At 38.4% G+C, this 19674-nt stretch overlaps 1 protein-coding gene across 1 annotated transcript in view; it reads right to left on the bottom strand.

Moving 5' to 3' along the window:
- ROBO2 (roundabout guidance receptor 2) overlaps positions 1-19674 on the bottom strand; it is a 405555-nt gene that overhangs the window by 20250 nt on the left and 365631 nt on the right. Inside the window, exons 16-19 of the mRNA XM_041414778.1 lie at positions 17613-17737; positions 14681-14852; positions 8945-9127; positions 91-133 (exon numbers count right to left, since the gene is read on the bottom strand). Coding sequence (XP_041270712.1) covers positions 91-133; positions 8945-9127; positions 14681-14852; positions 17613-17737 — 523 coding nt within the window. The remainder of the gene's footprint in view (positions 1-90; positions 134-8944; positions 9128-14680; positions 14853-17612; positions 17738-19674) is intronic.

Genomic DNA, 19674 nt, shown 5'->3' with positions numbered 1-19674 from the left:
TATGACCCAAGTGCATCACCTATAGCATTTTTCAGATCCCTTACTTTAAAAATAAACACAGTGGAAGGACCTTTATACAAAGAAACATACCTTCCATTGCTCATTAGTCCTCCATCTCCTCTTTGGAAGGTGACTGTGTTTTGGTTGAAAAAAACAAAACAAACATACACACACACGCACACACATATAAGACAGGGAAAAATCAATTAGTAATAATTAAAAGTAACAATTCAAACTTCTCAGTGTCCAAGGCTGGAGGTCTCTTTGCATCATCCCATATTAAAGTACAGAAATGACAGGAAGAGGCTCAGGCACACTGGGGCTCCAGCTCATTTAGGATTTCGCTGCACATTACTGATTGACAGCACATTACTGATTGCTCTGTACCTTGCAAGGCAAAGCAGCCACCTGGGCAAAAGGCCTGAATTCACCACAGGCCCCTTCATATGACTTTGCATTGCGAGTCTGAGCCATGCGATCAAATTGTTTTCTTGGCGTGCTTCTGCCTCAGTACATAATGACATTGCACCAGTGAGTTAGTAACATCATGTCGTAATGCAGTAATATAATGTCACCACACAAATATGTCATTTCCCAGGACAAACACAAAGAGGTGGCAGCTCTATTACAGCTGAAGGGGTGGAAAAAAGCATCCAGCTGCACCTTTTCCATTAGAAGTACAGTTTAAGAACTAGCCCACTCATAAATGCAAACATGACAGTGTCACCAGGAAGAAAAAGTGTTTCCAGTCTTCCATCCATGGGGGATGCCAAGGACATAATCAGAGGGAGACAATTGTTTTTATCTCTCCATTCACGGGTGTTTGACAAAAACCAGCCTCTCCCTTATCTAGCTATTAACAGGATTACATTTCAGGGCAATATATGTAAACCCACATTACTGGCGAGATGCTAATTGACAACATTTGATGATCTTTTCTGAAACACTGAAAAAATATTTTGAATCAAGGCCAACAGACTACTCTGGTTCTCAGTGGCAATATCCCATTATTTATTGTCAGGCATAGATAAGGCAGACTATTAAATTATACCAATGTCCTGGACACCTGCAGCCTTAAAGGGCTCTGACTGGATGAGGGTTTGAATTTCAGTGAGGAATGGAAATGTTTGTGACCAGCTCAATTTAAAATACATGTTCATTTGGAAATACTATTTGCCTTTGGAAGACAGGTGGTCCCATCAGTAAATTATAGCTCCCAGAGTATCTGCAAGATTTTCCAGGTATTAGTCCAAACTACACTAACTCAGGATTAGGCTTTCTATTATACACTATTCTAATCAGACAAAATTACTACAGCCAATAGAAATTCCCTGTTCATTAAAAAAATAAGCAATGACATAAAGCCACTGGGAAAACTCTTCTGATACCTTATAGAATTCTTGTTACATTATTAACTCCTAGGGTAATTTCACAGTGTACATTCAGCAAAGAGGAGAAAACTGGCCCCTCTGGAAGCTCTGCTGGAAGAATAGTAGGGTGATTAATTACCCTTCACTGCACAGCAGACTAATACCAATATCAGAAAATCACTGCAGTCATATGTCACATCAAAATGGTTAATAGCTGAATTTTGAAAGGGTGTAATCAAACCAATTAATGAAAAGAAAATCAAAATGCAAGTATGGAAAGTACTAAATAAAGGTCTGCTTTGAAAAACAAGACATGGTAAAACATTGTGGGTAATTAATTTTAGAGGCACTGCTACTTTCATTCACGTGGTATCTAACAGGCTGTCAAATGACTTCCACTCATTGCTTAGAAGTGAATAATCTGAAGTGCTGTGCATATCATATGTGATTATGCAAAGATGTGGGTACTGCCTGGCTTTGTTTCCAAGTATCTTGGTCAATGGTGTATTAGATGCTGTTTCCTTTCTCCTCCTCTCCTCCAAATTTAATACCTGATTTCTCCAACTTTCTTCATTTGTCAGTGACAAGAAATAAGGAAAATGAGAAACAGAGGTTCGTTTGACAACGACTTTTATAAATAAAGTTTACAGATCTAAGGGAATTGCAGTAAAACATATTTTCTGAAAACTGCTTGGATTAATGCTCTTGTTTAGACTGTCATCTACCAGAACTTATTTTGAGGTAATTTTGTTGCCACTCATATAGCATGTACAGGTGTGTGAGCTTTTAAATCTGCATGTCATATGAAGAAAAAAAAAGAACCAAACAATATTTGTGGTCTACAAAATATTTATATCCCTCCGTACCTTTATAAACCAAAGCTAAAACTGAGAAGCTAGCAGAGATTTCATCGATGTTTGCCTGACATATTTAATTTTCTGTGTAGGCAGGTATGCAAAAACTCCTAGGCATGCCATGAGAACTCCACCAAGAAGACATGACATAGAAACCTCTTTTCTAGAGCCAGAATTGCTGCAGGTTGGCTGTGGCATAGATTGTTGAGAAAAAAAAAAAAAAAAAGGATCACAGAATTTGCTCCTTTTTCTTCGGTGTGTCCTGGAGGTAGGAACTGTTTCCTGTTTTGTTTGGGTTTTTTTATTTCCTGTCTTAAATCATGTTACACCCTTCCAATATATGCAACATCTTTAGAAGAAAGGTTCAGCTTGCAGTGACATTGTTTTTCCTAGGGAAGACTGAGCTTTATTTGAGAAAATAAACCAGAAAGCATTTTATTTATTTAATGTGCTTGGTGTAAAATGCTTTGGAATATCAACTAAGCTTGCCAAAATTCTTTTTGAAGCGTGGCCATGCCACTGGGATGCTACAAAAACCCCCCATATTCCTGATGCCATCTGTAAGTGGGCTACCTGAGGCTGGATAGAGAAGGTGCCTTTCTTTTAGCATTAATGTTGTGAAAGGCCAGACAGCTAACAAGAGAAGATATGGTCAGGCTGCCAAAAAAAGCACTATGTTTATCATTCCTGCCATACATTTTGTCAGCATTTTTTCCTGCAGTTTGATTTCTGCAATTACAAAACAAGTCTAAACGCCTGAATAGGAGCATACTTAATGCAATGCAGGCTTGTAGATGTCACTGTAAAAATAAAACACACAGACAGCTGGCTTTATTCATCCTGTCTCCACTTCAAAAAGCAGCAGAGCAATTTCAAGGGGCAATGTAAGAGGAGGGAGGGAAGGATGTCCCTATCACTGACCCACCTATCTTCCTTGCTTTTTATCACCAAGGAAGCAAAAAAGCTCTTTCAGCAGTCTTTGCATCTGATACATGTTCTTAGAAAGTCTGAAGTCCTGCAGGGATGAGATTGGTTTTCAAAAGAAGATGAAAAAAATAACCTCTGCATAGAGAGATTTTGAAGGAATCCCCACCAGCCTATACTTCAAGGACTGCAAAAATGCAGAAATATAATCCAAAGTGCATTTTAAATGCATAAATATTTCAGGAAAATATATTGTATATATTTGTATGAAAACCAGCATATGTTAAGGAGATTTTCACATGCTTTTTATTAAATGTATAAGGAGGTACCGAAACCATTTACTAATATTATCTGACAAGGTTAAACTTAATCTTCATGCCTGCTAGAACTGGAAAAATATGAATGTATAGTAAGTTGACATTCTGAGGCAAGGAAGCTTTAGAAAGCTTTAGAAAGCTTTCTGTATGCCTATCTCTAGTAGGCCACATTTTCCTACTGCAAATGAAAACTTTAATGTTGCCAGCCAAGTCTCATTCCTTTTACTGATAAGCTGTTCCTCAAATATGAATGTAGATTAATCCTCTTTTAATAAGCATTAACTCAGAACAGATAATCAGCACATAAAAATTCCATCAAATCTTCTGTCTACCTTTGGATGATTCTGTCACATAGTTTATCCTCATTTAACAGTTTCAGGAGCTGCACATAAAATGTGTAACGTTCCATGATTTTCTATCTATTTTTAATTCATTTTCTGTTTACTGGGTTTCATAAAATCTTTAATCCCAAGGAGCACCAGTCACTAAATAAGCTTACCTATTCATAAGTTAAAATACATATGTACATTTTTTGCCTGACTGATGGCCTAGACACTTGAAAACACCAGAATACTCAGGTGAGTGGGTACTGGCACAACAAGTTTGAGGGCACAGGAAAGATAAGCATTAAAAAAAACAAACAAACAAAAACCCCAAACAAACAAACACCCCCAAAATATATCCCACTAAAACAGTGCAGCAGTACTTTACCTTTCACACAACTTTACAAAAGTGAGACCGATCCATTCTTTATATTATAGAAGAAATGGTTGAAAAGGGATGACAGTTGTGCTTAGTGTCCTTGTGCCAGATTTGGTTTTGCTGAGAGTATGCCATGGTCACAAAAATGCATAGTCCTTGCACAGCTGCAGATGGTGACATTACTACTTACCAACAGCAATCTAACAAACCTATTAGCTAAATTTTATGGTTTGTAGCAGTGATATTACTGAGAACCAAGGCCTGGTGAGTCATGGTGGAAAGGGAAGTGGAAGAACAGTGACATACAGAATAGCGGCTCAGCAAACACTGAAGTCAGTTCAACTGAAAATAATTAAAAAGATTTAGCTGTGATTATCAATGCCACTTAATTTGTGACCATCTGAGCCATTGATCATTTTGTGCTTACAAAAATGTTCACAAAGACAGAAAGCTAAAGGTATTTAACTCAATCAGTTATTCTACCCTGACACAAATCATTATAAACTGCCTGACATTTGCTGTTTGCTCTTCTCCCACACATGTTACAGTGGTATAGACTCAAAGCAGAAATGTTACATCTCAGGAGCCTAATAACAGAATACAAATAACAAGTGGTCCTAGAGAATGACCCATAATCTGCAAATGACCCAAAAGAAAATTTTTAGCAAGTAATTAAAAAACTGCATGGATTTGGACTTTTAAACAACTGTTTTTAGTGTTCTATGTTCTACACACAGGCAAATACAGATGAAGAAAAATAAAACAAAAAAAATTCACATCAGAAATAACAGGGGATTTTTTTCTGAGTGTAAAATAAACGAAGTATATAATTGTTACACTAATAGATTCAATTCTCTACCTACTAGATTCAATTCCCTACCACACAGGTAAATCTGTATGTTCTGCAACTCTCTGAAGGAAGAATTTAAAGCAGATGTCAGAACAAAAAGTGTGTACCTTCTAAAATCTGAGTATATTAGGATAAATTCATCTTCAGTAAAAATTCATTGACAGCTGTCTCTGAGGAGATTCTGAAAGCTACATACCACTGTCTAAATAATTGTATCTAAACCCAAACTGTTTATGAACCATAAACCTTTGAAGGGAACAACATACAATTGTGCGTGTCAAACCTCCACAAGCATAGGTATGTCTTTCTAAACAACATTATCACGGGCAAATTCAAATATTAGAGAATTAAAAAAGTTTGTTATGAAACTCTGGGTCTAAAGATAGGAAGCATGCACTGTGTTTTGTCATAAGGAAAGTGCTTTTTTAAATTAAAAAAAAAAAAAATTGGACTTGGTTATTGGAGGACTTAGGCCCTCAATTCCCCCAGAAGTTAGTGCAAGCCAGGACATAGAATAGTTCCAAAAAGTCCACAAGATGTCAAAATTGCTTTTAAAAAAGAACATTTTTGGCAGTACTTCTGATATATTCCAGTTGCCCAGCACATGTGGATCAACAGCATGAAATCATGCTCAGACCCTGTGGCTCCAGCACAGCCCTGTGTCATGCCAATGCATGCCACAAACACAACGGTAAAAATGCACCACAGCTCAAGACAGCTGACAGAGGCATAGTCATAGGAACCAAATGCAAAGATGTATTATTTAGTTTCGGAAAAAACCCTATGCTGTGTCTCAAAGAAAAGGCAGTAAAGTGTTTAGGGCGGGATGTGTTGTGCCATAGCTTACAGTAACCTGACCAAACCTGCCTGGAAGCCAGGGGAGCAGTCCTGAGCTCCCAGAGCTTTTCCACAAGGACGTTTCTCCCTCAGAATGTCATGGGCTCCCAGGGCACACACCGCTTTGGTCATCTGCTCTTTCCTGCTAAGCTGAACACAAACTGTGGCTGAAGACAAGCAAGAGTGAGAAAGCAGTGACTGAGCATGAGGAGACAGCTCTGGTAAAGGCAACTGAGGGGCCAAACTACACCCAAAAAACTTGACAGGCTTCTGCTGGAAAACACCAAGATTTATCAGCCTTTAACACTGTAATGCTGAGGTACAATTATTTTTGAATTTCTAAACCTCAAGATTAGGTACAAGAGCAGAAACAAATTGTTTGTATCAATTATTATTATTAATTGTATATTCTATTTTTCCTGACAATTCATATGTTGAATGAAGTGTTTGCAATCTGCTGTTTCAGCCACTCTCCATCTATCCTTCACATATCTTTAATCATGCTTATAATAACAGTCTACCGTATGCTACCTTTTTAAAGATAAGAAAAATAGGATACCAGCTCTGAGCTGGGTAGTAAGAAAAAAACCCAAATATTTCAATTTCAAAAACGTTGTAAAGTCAGTGAATGCACCAGTTAGTGACTAGATTGCTTGAAGGTCTGAACACCTCACAGTAAGGCAAACATATTTAATTGAGAGCTGAAATAGAAGAAAGTTTCATTTCTCCACTTGGATCTGCTAAACTGTTTGAGCTTTAAAATCAAAATTCAGTTATATATGAATAATGATTGTTTATATTAAGTTAGTTCAAGTATCTGCTCCTGAAAATTACTTTCAAAACTGCATTTCAGAGAGTTAGGTGAGTTAAGTATGCAGATTTATAGTGACAGAGACATTGATGGCGGTAGATTTTACTTTTCCCTGGAATCCAGAGGAGAATGAAGGCTACATTTTTATCACAGATAGGCAGCCAGAGTGCTTGGTTTTAATTCTTCATATCTCACATGTTCATAAACACTTTGATAGGTAATGCTTGAAATGGTGTGTTGGTGAGGTAAGAGACAGACTAATGGACAGTACCTGCAGGGGTGAAGGTGAAGGACTGAACTGCAAAACAAGAAAGCAAACACATTGTGAGTTACACACCCTGACACAAAGCACTAACTGCAGGGCACGAGTTTCCTCTGGAAATCACTCAGTTGGGGTTGAATATTATGAGCAGGACATAACAGCTGAGCTTAAAGCACCAACCAGCCAGCAGCCAATGAGAAATGATGGTTGGAAAGATGAGCAGTGGATTTTGACAGTCACATTTGAAGACTCTCTGTGAGGACATGCTGTACTCCAAGCTGTAAACATTAGGATGAACTCTGAAGCATGATCTGTTATCCACTTTCCTTGCTGAAAGCATACACAATTTCATGATGCAATCGATGTTCACATCACACTTAGATGCAGCAAACGCCGTGAGAAGGAATGAGTTGCACGAGACATGCTGTTTATAATTATTTACAGCTATGCTCTTCAAGTTATAACAGACTGCTCTCAATTTTCCCTCACCCCAATAAGCCAACTCAAATACAGGACTAATAATCCTCCTTTTTAAGAAAAATCTAGTCTCAGCTTGTGTCCAAAGCTTTAGATAGGATTACTTCCTAAGAGAAATAACAGCACAGCTGTCTCTAGAATGAAAAAATCTTGGGATCTAGACTGATATTTCAGACATATTTCATGTCAGCACATGTATAAGTGTGTGAAATATATATTAATTTCTCAGTTAAAACCACCCCACCCCTCAGAGAGTAAAAGTTACTGCTACTAAATGAAAGAAAAAAAGCCACCTTGGGACAAAGGACAACCCATAAATGACAGAGATCATGTGGTGACACAAAATGAGGTTCCACAAAAACCAAAAGCCACTGGTCTCTCTTTCCTCTCTTTCCACTGCTTGTCTTCTTGTCCTTTCACTAATCCAATAAAAAATAAAAGCAGCAGGAATAGTGGAATAGTTTCCAGCTGGTTTAGTGAGCCCAGTCAGGACACTGAGGAGTCTGGCTATGGCTGAGCTGAACTGGGAACAATTTGGCTACAACTGATTGTGGGTTTTTGGAAAGTTGTTGCTCAGCCATTCAGGGAACCTGAGTCCTTGGTTTCTCATTTGATAACTTGTAAATAGAAGGGCACTAGTGTAACTGACATGTGATATAATGTCAACATTAAATATACTCTGTCTTTAACTGGGCAAATGTTTTCTCTTTTTAAGTGTTAATAAGAACTACAAGAGAGCCTACTGCAATATTTGAAGAATTGTGGTTTTTGAGTGTTAAGTTAGGCTTTGGAGTAACCCATTTTATGACAGTTCACCTGAATTCCCAAAAATTCTTAAGAATCCTGAAAATGGAATAATACACAAAACAGAGGTTGGGGAAAGATGAAAATATTTTCATTTGGCAAGAGTATTTAATTTTCCAAATGTAGTTTTCAAAAATTAATTTATAACTGGAACAAACATTAAATGTAAGAGAACATTCAAAGATGTTCTACCTCCAAGACAAAACTGTTTATGGCTTCTGCCTTAGGTAAATTTTGACCACACTTCTCTGTCTTATACATCACTCTTCCAGCTACAGCTATGAAGTCACTGATTAAGTACCTTCACTTATTTGCCATGCACATGGCTTCAGAGACATGGAAATGCACAGGAAGGAAGAAGGAGAAGACAAAAACTCTTTCCTTGTAAGAGTCTAATCTAACTCATTTGAATACACAAATGATGCTGCACTGCCAACACTGTGCCTTCTGAGCAAGGGGCAAGAGGAACAGCTAATCCTTTTTGTACTTTTTTAATGCTAGATGTGCTGGAGATGTAAAAATACTGCCTTATGATAATGATGAAATGCAGCACCGAGCGATGCATTTAAAGCTTCTCATACACCAGCAATTTCACAGCATACATTTAGAACAAGCATATAGAAGTCATCCAGGACGCTTTTCCTGTAAGTTCAATGTGGTTTTTAGGTAGGTTTAGTAGCCCCTGTTCTTTTTATGATAGCACCTGCTGAGATGGCAATAAAGTCACTGCTCTTACCAGCATAATTGCTGAGCCCCTTCCTCTTCTTTCTCCGCCAGTAAAGCCAGATGCTGAAACCCATGAGAATGACCCAACATGCACCACCAATGCCAGCTATGAAGGCAGGCTGCTTCACCACATCAGTGATTTGCTCAGTTATGCTGTTGTTATTTTCAGTGATGACAACTTCGTTACGACCTCCTGCACAAGAGAAATTTAACAGAATGAGGTTATTCTGGATTCTGCAACACACAGTGGAAGCAGTACAACAAATTAAAGGTTTCTAAAAAATAGTAATGTGTCTCAAAAGAATTACCCACCGCAGAAGAACTTTAGGAAGTAGCAATGGACACCACAATCTCAGTGTTTCTAGAGAAAATCCATAGCCATTTTGCAGATATATATATAGACAGACCCATACCACACTCCCAAGTAATCTAACAGATGCCAATCCAGAGCTTTTTTTTTAACAATACACATATTTGTTAGTTTGTTTTTCCATAATTGTAAACAGAATTCAATAATGAGAAAACGGATCACGGGAAACTAATAAAAAAAATAAATCAAGCAATCAATAAATAGCTTTTTCTGAATGAGTAATCCAGATACAAAATATGCTACATTAGAAGAAGTCCAAAAATTTTTACTCAAGTCATTTTTTTCCCTGAATGCTAGCTTCTAAATTTGAAATGAACAATAAAACAAATGCACTTTCCACTGGGGCAAAGATGAATTTTCCCGCAATTATTTCAAGGGGAAAGCAGTTCATACAAATTCTAAGTGTACCATCTTTGACACAAAGCAGAATATTACACAGTTAACTGTAAGCACTAAACAATCACAGCAACAGATGTTATTTTTTTCACCTAGAATATGCATACAAATTCTTAACATCAACCTGCAAGGAATAATTATTACTTGGAATACCAATTAAAGTGACATGCATCAAAAAATTACTATATAGGATCTTAAATTGTATATTACAGCAGAGAACTGCAAATTCCAATAGATGTTCCCATTGGTTTTTTGCCCCTCTTTCTCTAAAAGGGAACTTTTCTAAAAGAAAAAGCTTGGCATTTGGCTTGAAAACAAATGCTCATAAAAATCTGAATGGAAATCCAGGAAATGCTAAAGCATATAGTTCTAGGGCCAGCACTTTCAAATTGTCAAAAATAGTTAGTTTTAAATTTAGAAAATGCAGAACATATTTTTCTTAAAAAAACCCTGAATTTTTTTCTATGTATATTTTATATAAACTGCCCACATCTGCAGTTTTGAAATTCATGAAAGATTATCCATCATTTCCAGTAAAAGCATTTATATAGCTCAATCCTTGAAATGTTTATGCAATATTACCACATGCCTGTATGCACACTGAAGAGCTGCAGGAGTAGCTCCACTGAGATGAAGAAGATTCAAACAATATGATTCTCAATTATGAGAGTCTATCACACACATAAAGGTAGTTGAACAGTGCAGTAAAACACCAAAATGGTCACTAGGAGGAAATTATTAGAAGTATTGTATCATTACACCATGCTGTGAAAATGTACATATTCCTTTTCTATAATTCAGCAATGCTTAGATTTACTTCTTCCAACAGAGCAGCTCGCTGGCTCCAGCCTAAAGTCAGCACTCAGGGTCTCTGGCTGGAGCAGATCTGAGAAGTCTGACACTTCCAGCCCTATTTCCATGGACACCTCTTTGCAGGTGACCCAGAAGCTCACACAGCTGTGTTTTATAAAAGGGGATCCTTTGAGAAGGACCCTCTGGGACTGCCTCTGCCCAGCACTGCCCCTGCCAAGATGCAGCTTCAGGCCCTCAGTGGCACTCCCAGTCGAGCTGGGTTAATCAGGGAGAAATGCAGTGCCCTGCCTGCCACTGCTATCACACTGCTGATGACCCTGGTGAGTTTATTAGGTTTCCTCTCTTTCAGCACCACAGCAATATTTAGTACTGGTGATTGTCTGCTTTGGCAGACTGTGGAAGCTGTGCAAGAGCCTGGCTTGCTTTCAGTCTGCTGGGCAAGGAACAAAACAGGCTCCCAGCAAGCAGAATAGGTCCCACAGAAAGATGCTGCCAGATGTACAAAAAGTGCACCAGTACAGGGGTCATGCACCAGTCTATACTGGCCATGCTGGAAAACTTTACCAGCATCAGGCCCTGGGAGCTGCAGCCATCCTTTGTCACACTTGCATCTTTTGTCTTGCCACTGCCAAAGGCCCAATGGCTTCCAGGCCTGGTTCAGTGAGAATGAAACTGAGCGAGCAGCTGTGGCAAGGAGAGAAAGCAGGCAGCAGTGCTTTATCTGATTTTCCATGTTTTTTCCTGCCCATGGAACAAATCCATAGGAGCACCCCAGTGCTGAAAGAGGAAGGGCTGACACGTAAAACTAATAGAAAGGGGCTCTCCATGGCATGCTCTTCCAGACACAAAATCGATTTTCTTGTAGAAATCGGCATGGGAGTTGGAGTTGCTCTAATTACCATTAACTTGCAGTTAATTTCTGTGCCCTTTGGAGGAGAGGCCAAAGCAGTGGGACAGTGAGGAAACAGGTAGTCTTGGCACTGCTTCAGACACAGCCGTGCTACCAAGGAGAAGAGCTGGAATCAGGGAAGCGCTGGAGACACCAGCTTTGGGAATGGATGCTCCTGGATTCAAGAATGACTTCTTTTCCCTAAAGCCTCCAAAAACATCTGAGGATCCTGTCTTCTCTAAGACCAGAAAACAGTCTTTTGAAAAGGCGGGACATGAGAACAAACTGCAAAGTGCCTGGGAAGAGGCTTCAGAAGATTGTACGCTTTGCCTCTCTTCTAGGGGAAGATACAATCTGTCTCCAAATTACCTTCTAAAGTTTGCAGTCTGGCTGTTTGCTCTTACCCTTCTGCGCCTAGCAATTACAACTGCAAAAGTAATAATTCGTTTAAATGTCAACATAACATATGCTTTGTGAATTTGATGATGGAAGAATAATTGGAGACAGATGAATGTTACCCACTGACTTTTGATAAAATTAATATAATTGTTGGGGGTTGCGGAAACAAACAGCATTAGTCCCATACTTCTTTATATAATATTTAAGCAGAAGTAATAAATATATCATCCAAGGTACCAGTGTACTATTTCATATACTGCAGGTGGTTCTGTAACAATGCTGTCAGTTCAGCTAATTAGAACACAGACAAGGGAAGTGTGCGACCTGTAACGCTCCATTGTTCCTGAAGACAAAACCATAATGAAATATAATGTCTTCCTCCCATTGGAGAGTAATGAAGAACAAAACTAATTTGTTGGACCAAAAATTAATTAGACACATCAGATTCGATTGTACCTATTACTGTGAAAGTTTGCAGCTGTTCCTCATATTATTATTGCAATGATGGAATGTAAGAGGGACCAGGCCAACTGATGAAGAGACATAATAGCTGCAGCATTAACCAGCATTGCCCTTATCTCCAATTTTACTTCTGGTTTTCCAAGTGAATGTTTTTTAGCATATCATTAGTGATCATAAAAGTTTTATTCTCGATTCTCTTTGAGTCTTCCGTAAAATTTTTCAACATCCTGCTTCAAGTATGGGCACAAGATTCCTGTAACAGGGAGACAATTTCTAACTAAAGGAATAATGTACTTCCTACTGCTTCCTAGTCTCCTTTTTTTGCTTTCTGGATAGTCATAGGTCTGTTATCTAAAATTACTCTGGGAGGCCAGTAGTTGATTATCCACTATGAAAAACAGTTATTTTCAGAAAAAAACCCCGAAACATTTTTAGAAGAATGAATCCCATATTTAAAAATAAAACCTCTTTTTATACACTGTACTCTGTATTTCATGACTATTAAAAGTTTTTACTGCTTAGAAACGCAGCTTAACTCTCCTGCACCACTGACCTGTTCTCTCTATAATTCAGCATTTCTGGAGCTGTTCATTCTGTTTGCAAGTTGTTAAATGGTATAGAAAAGTACCAGACCATACAGAACTCTATTATAATAACTCAATAATGCTTTCCCATTTATTATGATGTTTTGAGGTTTATTCAGTAGCTCATTTTAAATCCATGTAACTAGGTTTTTAAAAATTTACTTTAAAAATAATTTTCATATTTTATGAATCTGATTCCCATTCAAACACTGAATGGTGTCAACTCAGGTTTTTCAGAAATGGTATCACTTAAACATTGTTACATTAATCAAGCAAATTTATAGTCTGAGAAATAACTTCTAGCAATTCATAATCAATAGCAAAATTGGGCCTAAAGAAAAGGGAGATACAAAACATATATGTAATAAACACATCCAGCTTTAGGCTCCCAAAAGAGAAACAGAAATGACAACAGAAACATAACCCAAACAGAAACTTCTCCCTGTTACTTTTCATGCAAATGACTCTCAATTGTGCAAAGATGTCACCAAACAAACTTATTGAAGCAGACATTCTGGGATCATTTAAGGAACAAATAAATATCACTAAGCATTCTGAGAATCATCCAGCAAAGACCTTTGGTGCAAGTATAACTCACAACACATTAAGTGACACAAGGCTACCCATGTACTTAAAATGCAATACACTTACTGTGCTTCGTTGGAATAAGTGCAGTGTATTTTGTGCCTAGTTAGATGGGCCTCTTAGTGAAATATTTTCAAAAATCAATTTTTTCTTTTCACTTCTGGATATCTTTTTTCCCTCTTTTATTTGGTGTTTCTATGGCTGCCTTTTCTAAACCAAGTGCTACCTTCACTCCCACTCTTGTATTTCTGTCTCCGGTGAGACTTCAAAGCTGAAGTATCCTAGCTTCTGTTTTGATGAATGAACCTGAATATTAGTAAACATTTAAGCAAAGCTTATGGGATGGCCTTTTCCAAGGGGCTACACATAATAATGTAGTCCATGTTTGGGACAGTGTACTGACAGCATTTTCTAGAAAGAAAATATTTAGTAACAACAGAAGTCCCCCAAACAAACAAACAAATGTCCATTAAGTAATAACTAAGTTAGATCATACAGATAAAGGCAACAAAATTCATGTATCATGCACCAAAAAGAAGTTCTACTTTGCACAGCTCATTTCAGGTTTGCTAAACATAATTACTTCTAGTCTTCCATACTGTTCCCATCTTTATATTTTATACTAAGGAAAAATTTCAGAATAAACAAAACCTGTGTTTCTCTCCAGTCAGGAAATTAGTTCTACATGGAGACCACTACCAAGAAACATCTATTTCAAAGGCTGGGATGATGATACTACCTTTGCTGCCTAATTAGTCTAAAGACAACTTTTTCTTTGACAGAGGAGGCTTGTCTTCTTGGGATACACGAGAAACACTGACATTAGACATTCAAAAAACAATGGTAAATAGTGCCTTAGGCACCAGTGGAATGAGTAAGTCAATATTCCAGCCATCTTAAAAGAAGGAAAAGGGAGCTCAGGGTCCACACATTTGCCAACTTGCAGAAGTGGTAAATTCATTTAAAAAAAACGCCAAAACATTAAATCAGTTTCACTAGGTAATCTGCATTTTCTCATATGTCTTGGGAACATACTTACCTTCACTGTCTGCAAGAACTCTGCAGTAAGAGAAAAAAACATCATCAGGCAGTGGGATGTAAAAGCTAACTAACCAGCCAAACCTCGTCTTTTCCTCCACGGATTTTTAGGCTTTCAGAAGTGATGTATGAAAGCATTTCTGAGAGAAAAGAAAAAACACCACAAAAAACCCCAGGCAAAACAAAACAACAGAATAGACAATAACTTACCAATTATTATGGGTTGTGGGTCACTTTTTACTCCCACACCTGCGCTGGTGCTTGCAGCAACTTCCACGCGGTACTGGATACCTGGATATAGGCCACCTATTACTACAGACCGAATGGCTGCATCTACTGTTTTGTTGATATGAAATCGAGTCTCATTACCTAGGCACCAGATCTGGGACAAAAGTTGATGTGTTAAAAGAGATGAAATTCTTCACACTCACACAATCGCAAATAGATATGACATATCAAGGTATTTCATGGCAATTGCTTATTTGGGACTTCTTGACAACCTTACTTCCTCTCCAGGAATAGCTGAAATTGGGATTATTTAGCTCAGCAAGGTATCCCAGATTAGCACAGGATCAAGCCAGATGCAAAGACTGCTTGCAAATACCTCTCTGGACTCTGGCTCTCCATGTACTGCAAATTCTGTGCTTACACTTCTTAGAAGCACAGACTAGATCATCCAAGTGGCAAAGATACGTTATACATTAATCAAAATCTTGTTTATCAAACCTTTTGTGTAAAAAAAACCCACAATTTTTTCCTTCTAAATTTCCTGCTGAATAGCAAAAGGATATGAGCATAGGTTGAAACACTTCTTAAAGCACTAAGGAATAAGCAACTTTCAAAATTTTTTTAACTTCCTTTCATTGCACAAGAGGGACACTTGAATTTCTGAAATGGAATAAGCACAGACTCATATTTACCGCTGACTTTGTGATTAGTTACATTATTTAGGAATCCAGACATCAGTTTGTCACTCAAATATTATCTAATTATACAGAAAATCCACCCTATAACTAAAACTGGCATTGAACAGTCTATGAGTTCAGAGTGCTATGTCTCCCTCTTGCATATTCTATAGGATTCTCCAAAGAGGTTTCAAAACTAACTTCTAGGCATGTATCTTCAGTTAATACTATCTGTAAATATTGCTTCTGTATTACTAAAGAAAGCACCTACTACCACGCAAGAAAATCAATACATAAATATATCACAGGTACACTTACATAAAAATAACAGCAGAATAAAACACTATTGGTGGAACCACTATCACTGACAAACGAATGCTTCTAAGCAACAGCAATATCTTTACACTTACTTTGACCCTGCTCAGTGTTTTACCACACCTTATCTCTTTTTTTCTGTGAAATGCTGAGAAAGATTTGAAGAGGAAAAAAAAAAATCTTGTTTTCCTAAACCTAAGGTGATCCTATTTGCCAGCCAGAATGCTTTAAAGTGAGTAACTGTTGCAGTCATTCCTTCACTCCTTGTCTGTCCCAGTCTTAGGTTACAACAGCTATGAGATGCCCCTAATTAAAAGCATTTAATTAATGAATGAATTAACAGGCATTCTGGCGGTTGGAGTCAACAAATCTACTTTCAATTTGTTAGAAAATGCACTGTGGAACTTCAGCAATTATTTTATACTCAAATAAATATTAGACTCTCTGCACCATTCACTGTAGCCAGTTCACTACTCAGGCAGCCACCTAATCTAACACAGGAGGGCTGTAATAGGTAGTGACTCCAGCTGGTTTTATACACAGCCCAGAGGCCTGAGCACTCACCTGGAACATGGCTTTTATTAGACATCAGCCCACTTTGTTTCATATCTACATGTTTTTTACTTTAGAAGCATGCTTTACTCGTTTGCCTATGAGCTCTGGATGGTTTATATTGACTTATACTGGAGTCAGGATCAAGATTAATTAAGCCAAAGGATAATTATTAATTGATATGAAAATTAGATAAATAAAATCCTGGGATTAATAAATCTTGATATTGTAAAAGCAAAACAAAAGAATGCTATGCTAAACGTAAACATTGTGAGCATTTACTGCATGCCTCTGACCAAGTGAAAAGCTGGAAGAGGTTGAACCATTGTCTGATTTAGAAGCCAAGCACTTTCTCCCTCTTCATGCTGTGTTCCCTCAAGACACAGCAAGGAAAAAAAATCTTTTTATGTGAAACAAGCTGCAGTCACCACTTCCACCCTTTGTGAGACTGTCAAGAAAGCTGCCCTAATCCATTTCAATTAAACATTTCACATTTGGTGTATATAGGCCAGGCACAGCAAGGTTAATTTACCAAACTGCTCCATGCTGTGACAAGGCTGAACCTCACCCAGTCATTTTCTCCACCTGAATAACACAGTCAATTTTTTCTTAATGTTGTGAAAATATCCTTGTGCAAAAGTGATCTTAGTATGAAATTACAGACTACGACAACATTTAATGTATAAGGAGTGGATATTTTGAGCCATCATAGCAACAAAAATGAAGAAAATACAACCAATGCAAGAAACACTCATGTAGCAAACTTTGGATATACTGGCTGTGTTCTACCTGTTTTTCAGAGCAAACAACCTGGCACTCTAGGTTGTGAAGCTTGACAGAGACAGGACTTGGAAAAAGTCTTGAATTCTCCCAGAACCACAGTCCTTGACTTTGACCTTGAAGTGTTATGATTAGCATTTTTGCAGAGGAAATAAGAAGCAACTTTTCTGCCAGCTTTGCTGACAGATTGAAGGTACTCCAAGACAGGGACTTCACTGCCTGTCTTTGGAGTGCAGAAGCCCCTTACAAAAAAACATTCCCTCTTCTTCTTGTTCCACAGCAGGGAAAAGCTAGAAAGATAAGAACTGCAAACTGGCTAGAAATTAAAGCTCTCTTTCATATCAATCTCATGGTGGTTTTGCTTTTTAAAACAGCAGTAATAATAATAGTAATAATAATAATAATAATAATAATAATAATAATAATAATAATAAAGAAATACATAAGCAGTCAGTCCTCTTTCTCCATATAATTATATGGGCAGCTGTAAATGCTGTCAGTATCTAAATCCATAAACAGTGCTATTGTTCTGTAATTCAAGCAGGCTGTTTCCCTAAGCACACAACCCTCCCATCAGACATGGTGTGTACCTTGTACTCCTGGATGACTCCGTTTTGGTGGTCTGGAGGGGGAGGATCCCAGGAGATGCTGATGCTTGTGCTGTTGTGATTTCCAACTGTCAGGACAGTGACAGACTGAGGAGGAGCACTTGGAGCTACACCAAGGAGAGGGAGCAAACAGAAGCAAGGCATTAATCCATTTGCCAGGACATGTATTTTGCTGAAGCAGTGCAAGATCTAGCAGACAGTATAGAAAACTTACACTCCTAGGGATGCACTTTTGTCAGGCATTGACAATGCTGAAAAATGCCCTTCTAAAGAGAAGCACAGGGCTGAATGACAATGTGGAATTTGTGGCAATGGAGAATCAATACAAATCACTCCTCATTTATTTATCTTTGGCATTTCTTAAGTGTGCATTGGAAGTGTTCTCACATTTGCCTTTGTTTTCCATAATATGCATGAATAACTATGGATACATCAATTAAGTCACATGTGAGGCTGCTTCACCTGGCCTGAAAGCTGTTTTGGTTCTTCTATTTTTACATGGTCTAATAATGATGTGAGCAGCCAACATTTAATGACCCTCTTTTGTTTGCTCTCCAGGAAGACAATACCAGGTTTAAACATAGAACTGCATGTCCGAACTGGAAAAGGCTTAAAATGTTCATGGCTTTACATCAAAAACCAGTGAATAGAGCAGGTGCTAATTTAGGTCACATAGATACTTCTGTCCTTTTCTGCCCCTAGGCAAATTGCTTTCTCTTCAGAGTCATGTTCAGTTCAACCATTCACAGCTGTTTGGCTGGTCACTGCACGTCAAGGCCAATTCTGCAAGACAACTGCTTGCCAGCCCTGGTTGTTGTCTAGAAACGTGAAAAAAACCCAAAAAAACAAAACAAAAAACATAGTTATTAGTGACCAGAGCTATGCTGGCAAAGCCCCTCTTGCAGCTATACCAGCAGCAGGGTGCTTCTGTTGGCTCAGGGAAGTGGTGCAGGACCTCTGCTATGGAAAGGTCTCCTCTGTGAGCATCTGCCATATCCATACTGGTCTCTCCTAGCATGGCTGTGCCTGCCAGGGCAGAGGACTGTCAGTATGGCCCTGCTCAGCCACCTAAAACTTCTTGCAGCCCCCCTCATCCTTCCCTTGCTCCCAGGCAAGTGCTGAAACTCCACCACAGTGGCAAGCTAGGCCACCGAGGTTGACTGTATTATATTAAGGTATAGTCCCTGAGGGGAAAAGCTGATGGATAGCAGCTGCTTGGAACTGGTCCTATAATTTATTTATTCCATCTCTCCCAGTCCATCTACCCAGTCTTTAACAAAACTAATAGAAAGAGGCCACAAAAGTGTGAACTAATAAAGCAAGCATGGAGTGACACCTCTCCAGGACAATTTTCCAGTTCACAGGAGGCTGCTGCTTAGACACCTTCTGTTCTAGGGATGTGTCCTTGTCTTTAATAAATACTTATGGAATTTGTCTTCCACATATTTTTCATTGCTTTTAATCTGATATTAAAACATTTCGTATGAAATATGAAAGCTGATTTTGAAAACTTATGGTAGACATCATACCAGAACCTAAAATATTTATCACTCTCCTGCCCCAGCTTCAAACCTAGATAACAATGGTCTGGGCCATCTCACATCATGTGTCAAGGCTCCCTGACTCCAGCCCCCTGGACAGAGTGACTTCTTCACTGCTAAACTTTATGGCAACAGAACTCCAGGCTTTCACGGATATCCATGCCCATCCTTGAACCATGCTTCCCAGAAAAGCCAAGAGCCCCTGGCATCTTTGTATCAAAGTCTGGCAGGTTTAATACAAATAAGCACAGCTACAGATATCAGAAGTGTTCAAGCCTCCTGAGTCAATTCAGATATTTCTGTTGTCCTCCACAGCTTCTTTGAGGCTGGCTGTGTTCCCACATTGGAAGCTCCTCAGCACTTGACCTGGCACAGGCTCCTGGAGCCAAGCTCAAATCTTTACCCTGATAACCCTGAAAAATTGGAGTGCTCTGCTGCAAGAATCACACAACTTCAAACTGGGGGGTATCAGAGGTGAGGACAAGGAACCATACAGGATTACA

This window comes from Onychostruthus taczanowskii, unplaced genomic scaffold (genome assembly GCF_017590055.1).
Source record: "Onychostruthus taczanowskii isolate IOZ18803 unplaced genomic scaffold, ASM1759005v1 scaffold47, whole genome shotgun sequence".
Taxonomy (NCBI): Eukaryota; Metazoa; Chordata; class Aves; order Passeriformes; family Passeridae; genus Onychostruthus; species Onychostruthus taczanowskii.
This window is presented reverse-complemented; position numbering and strand designations above follow the sequence as displayed.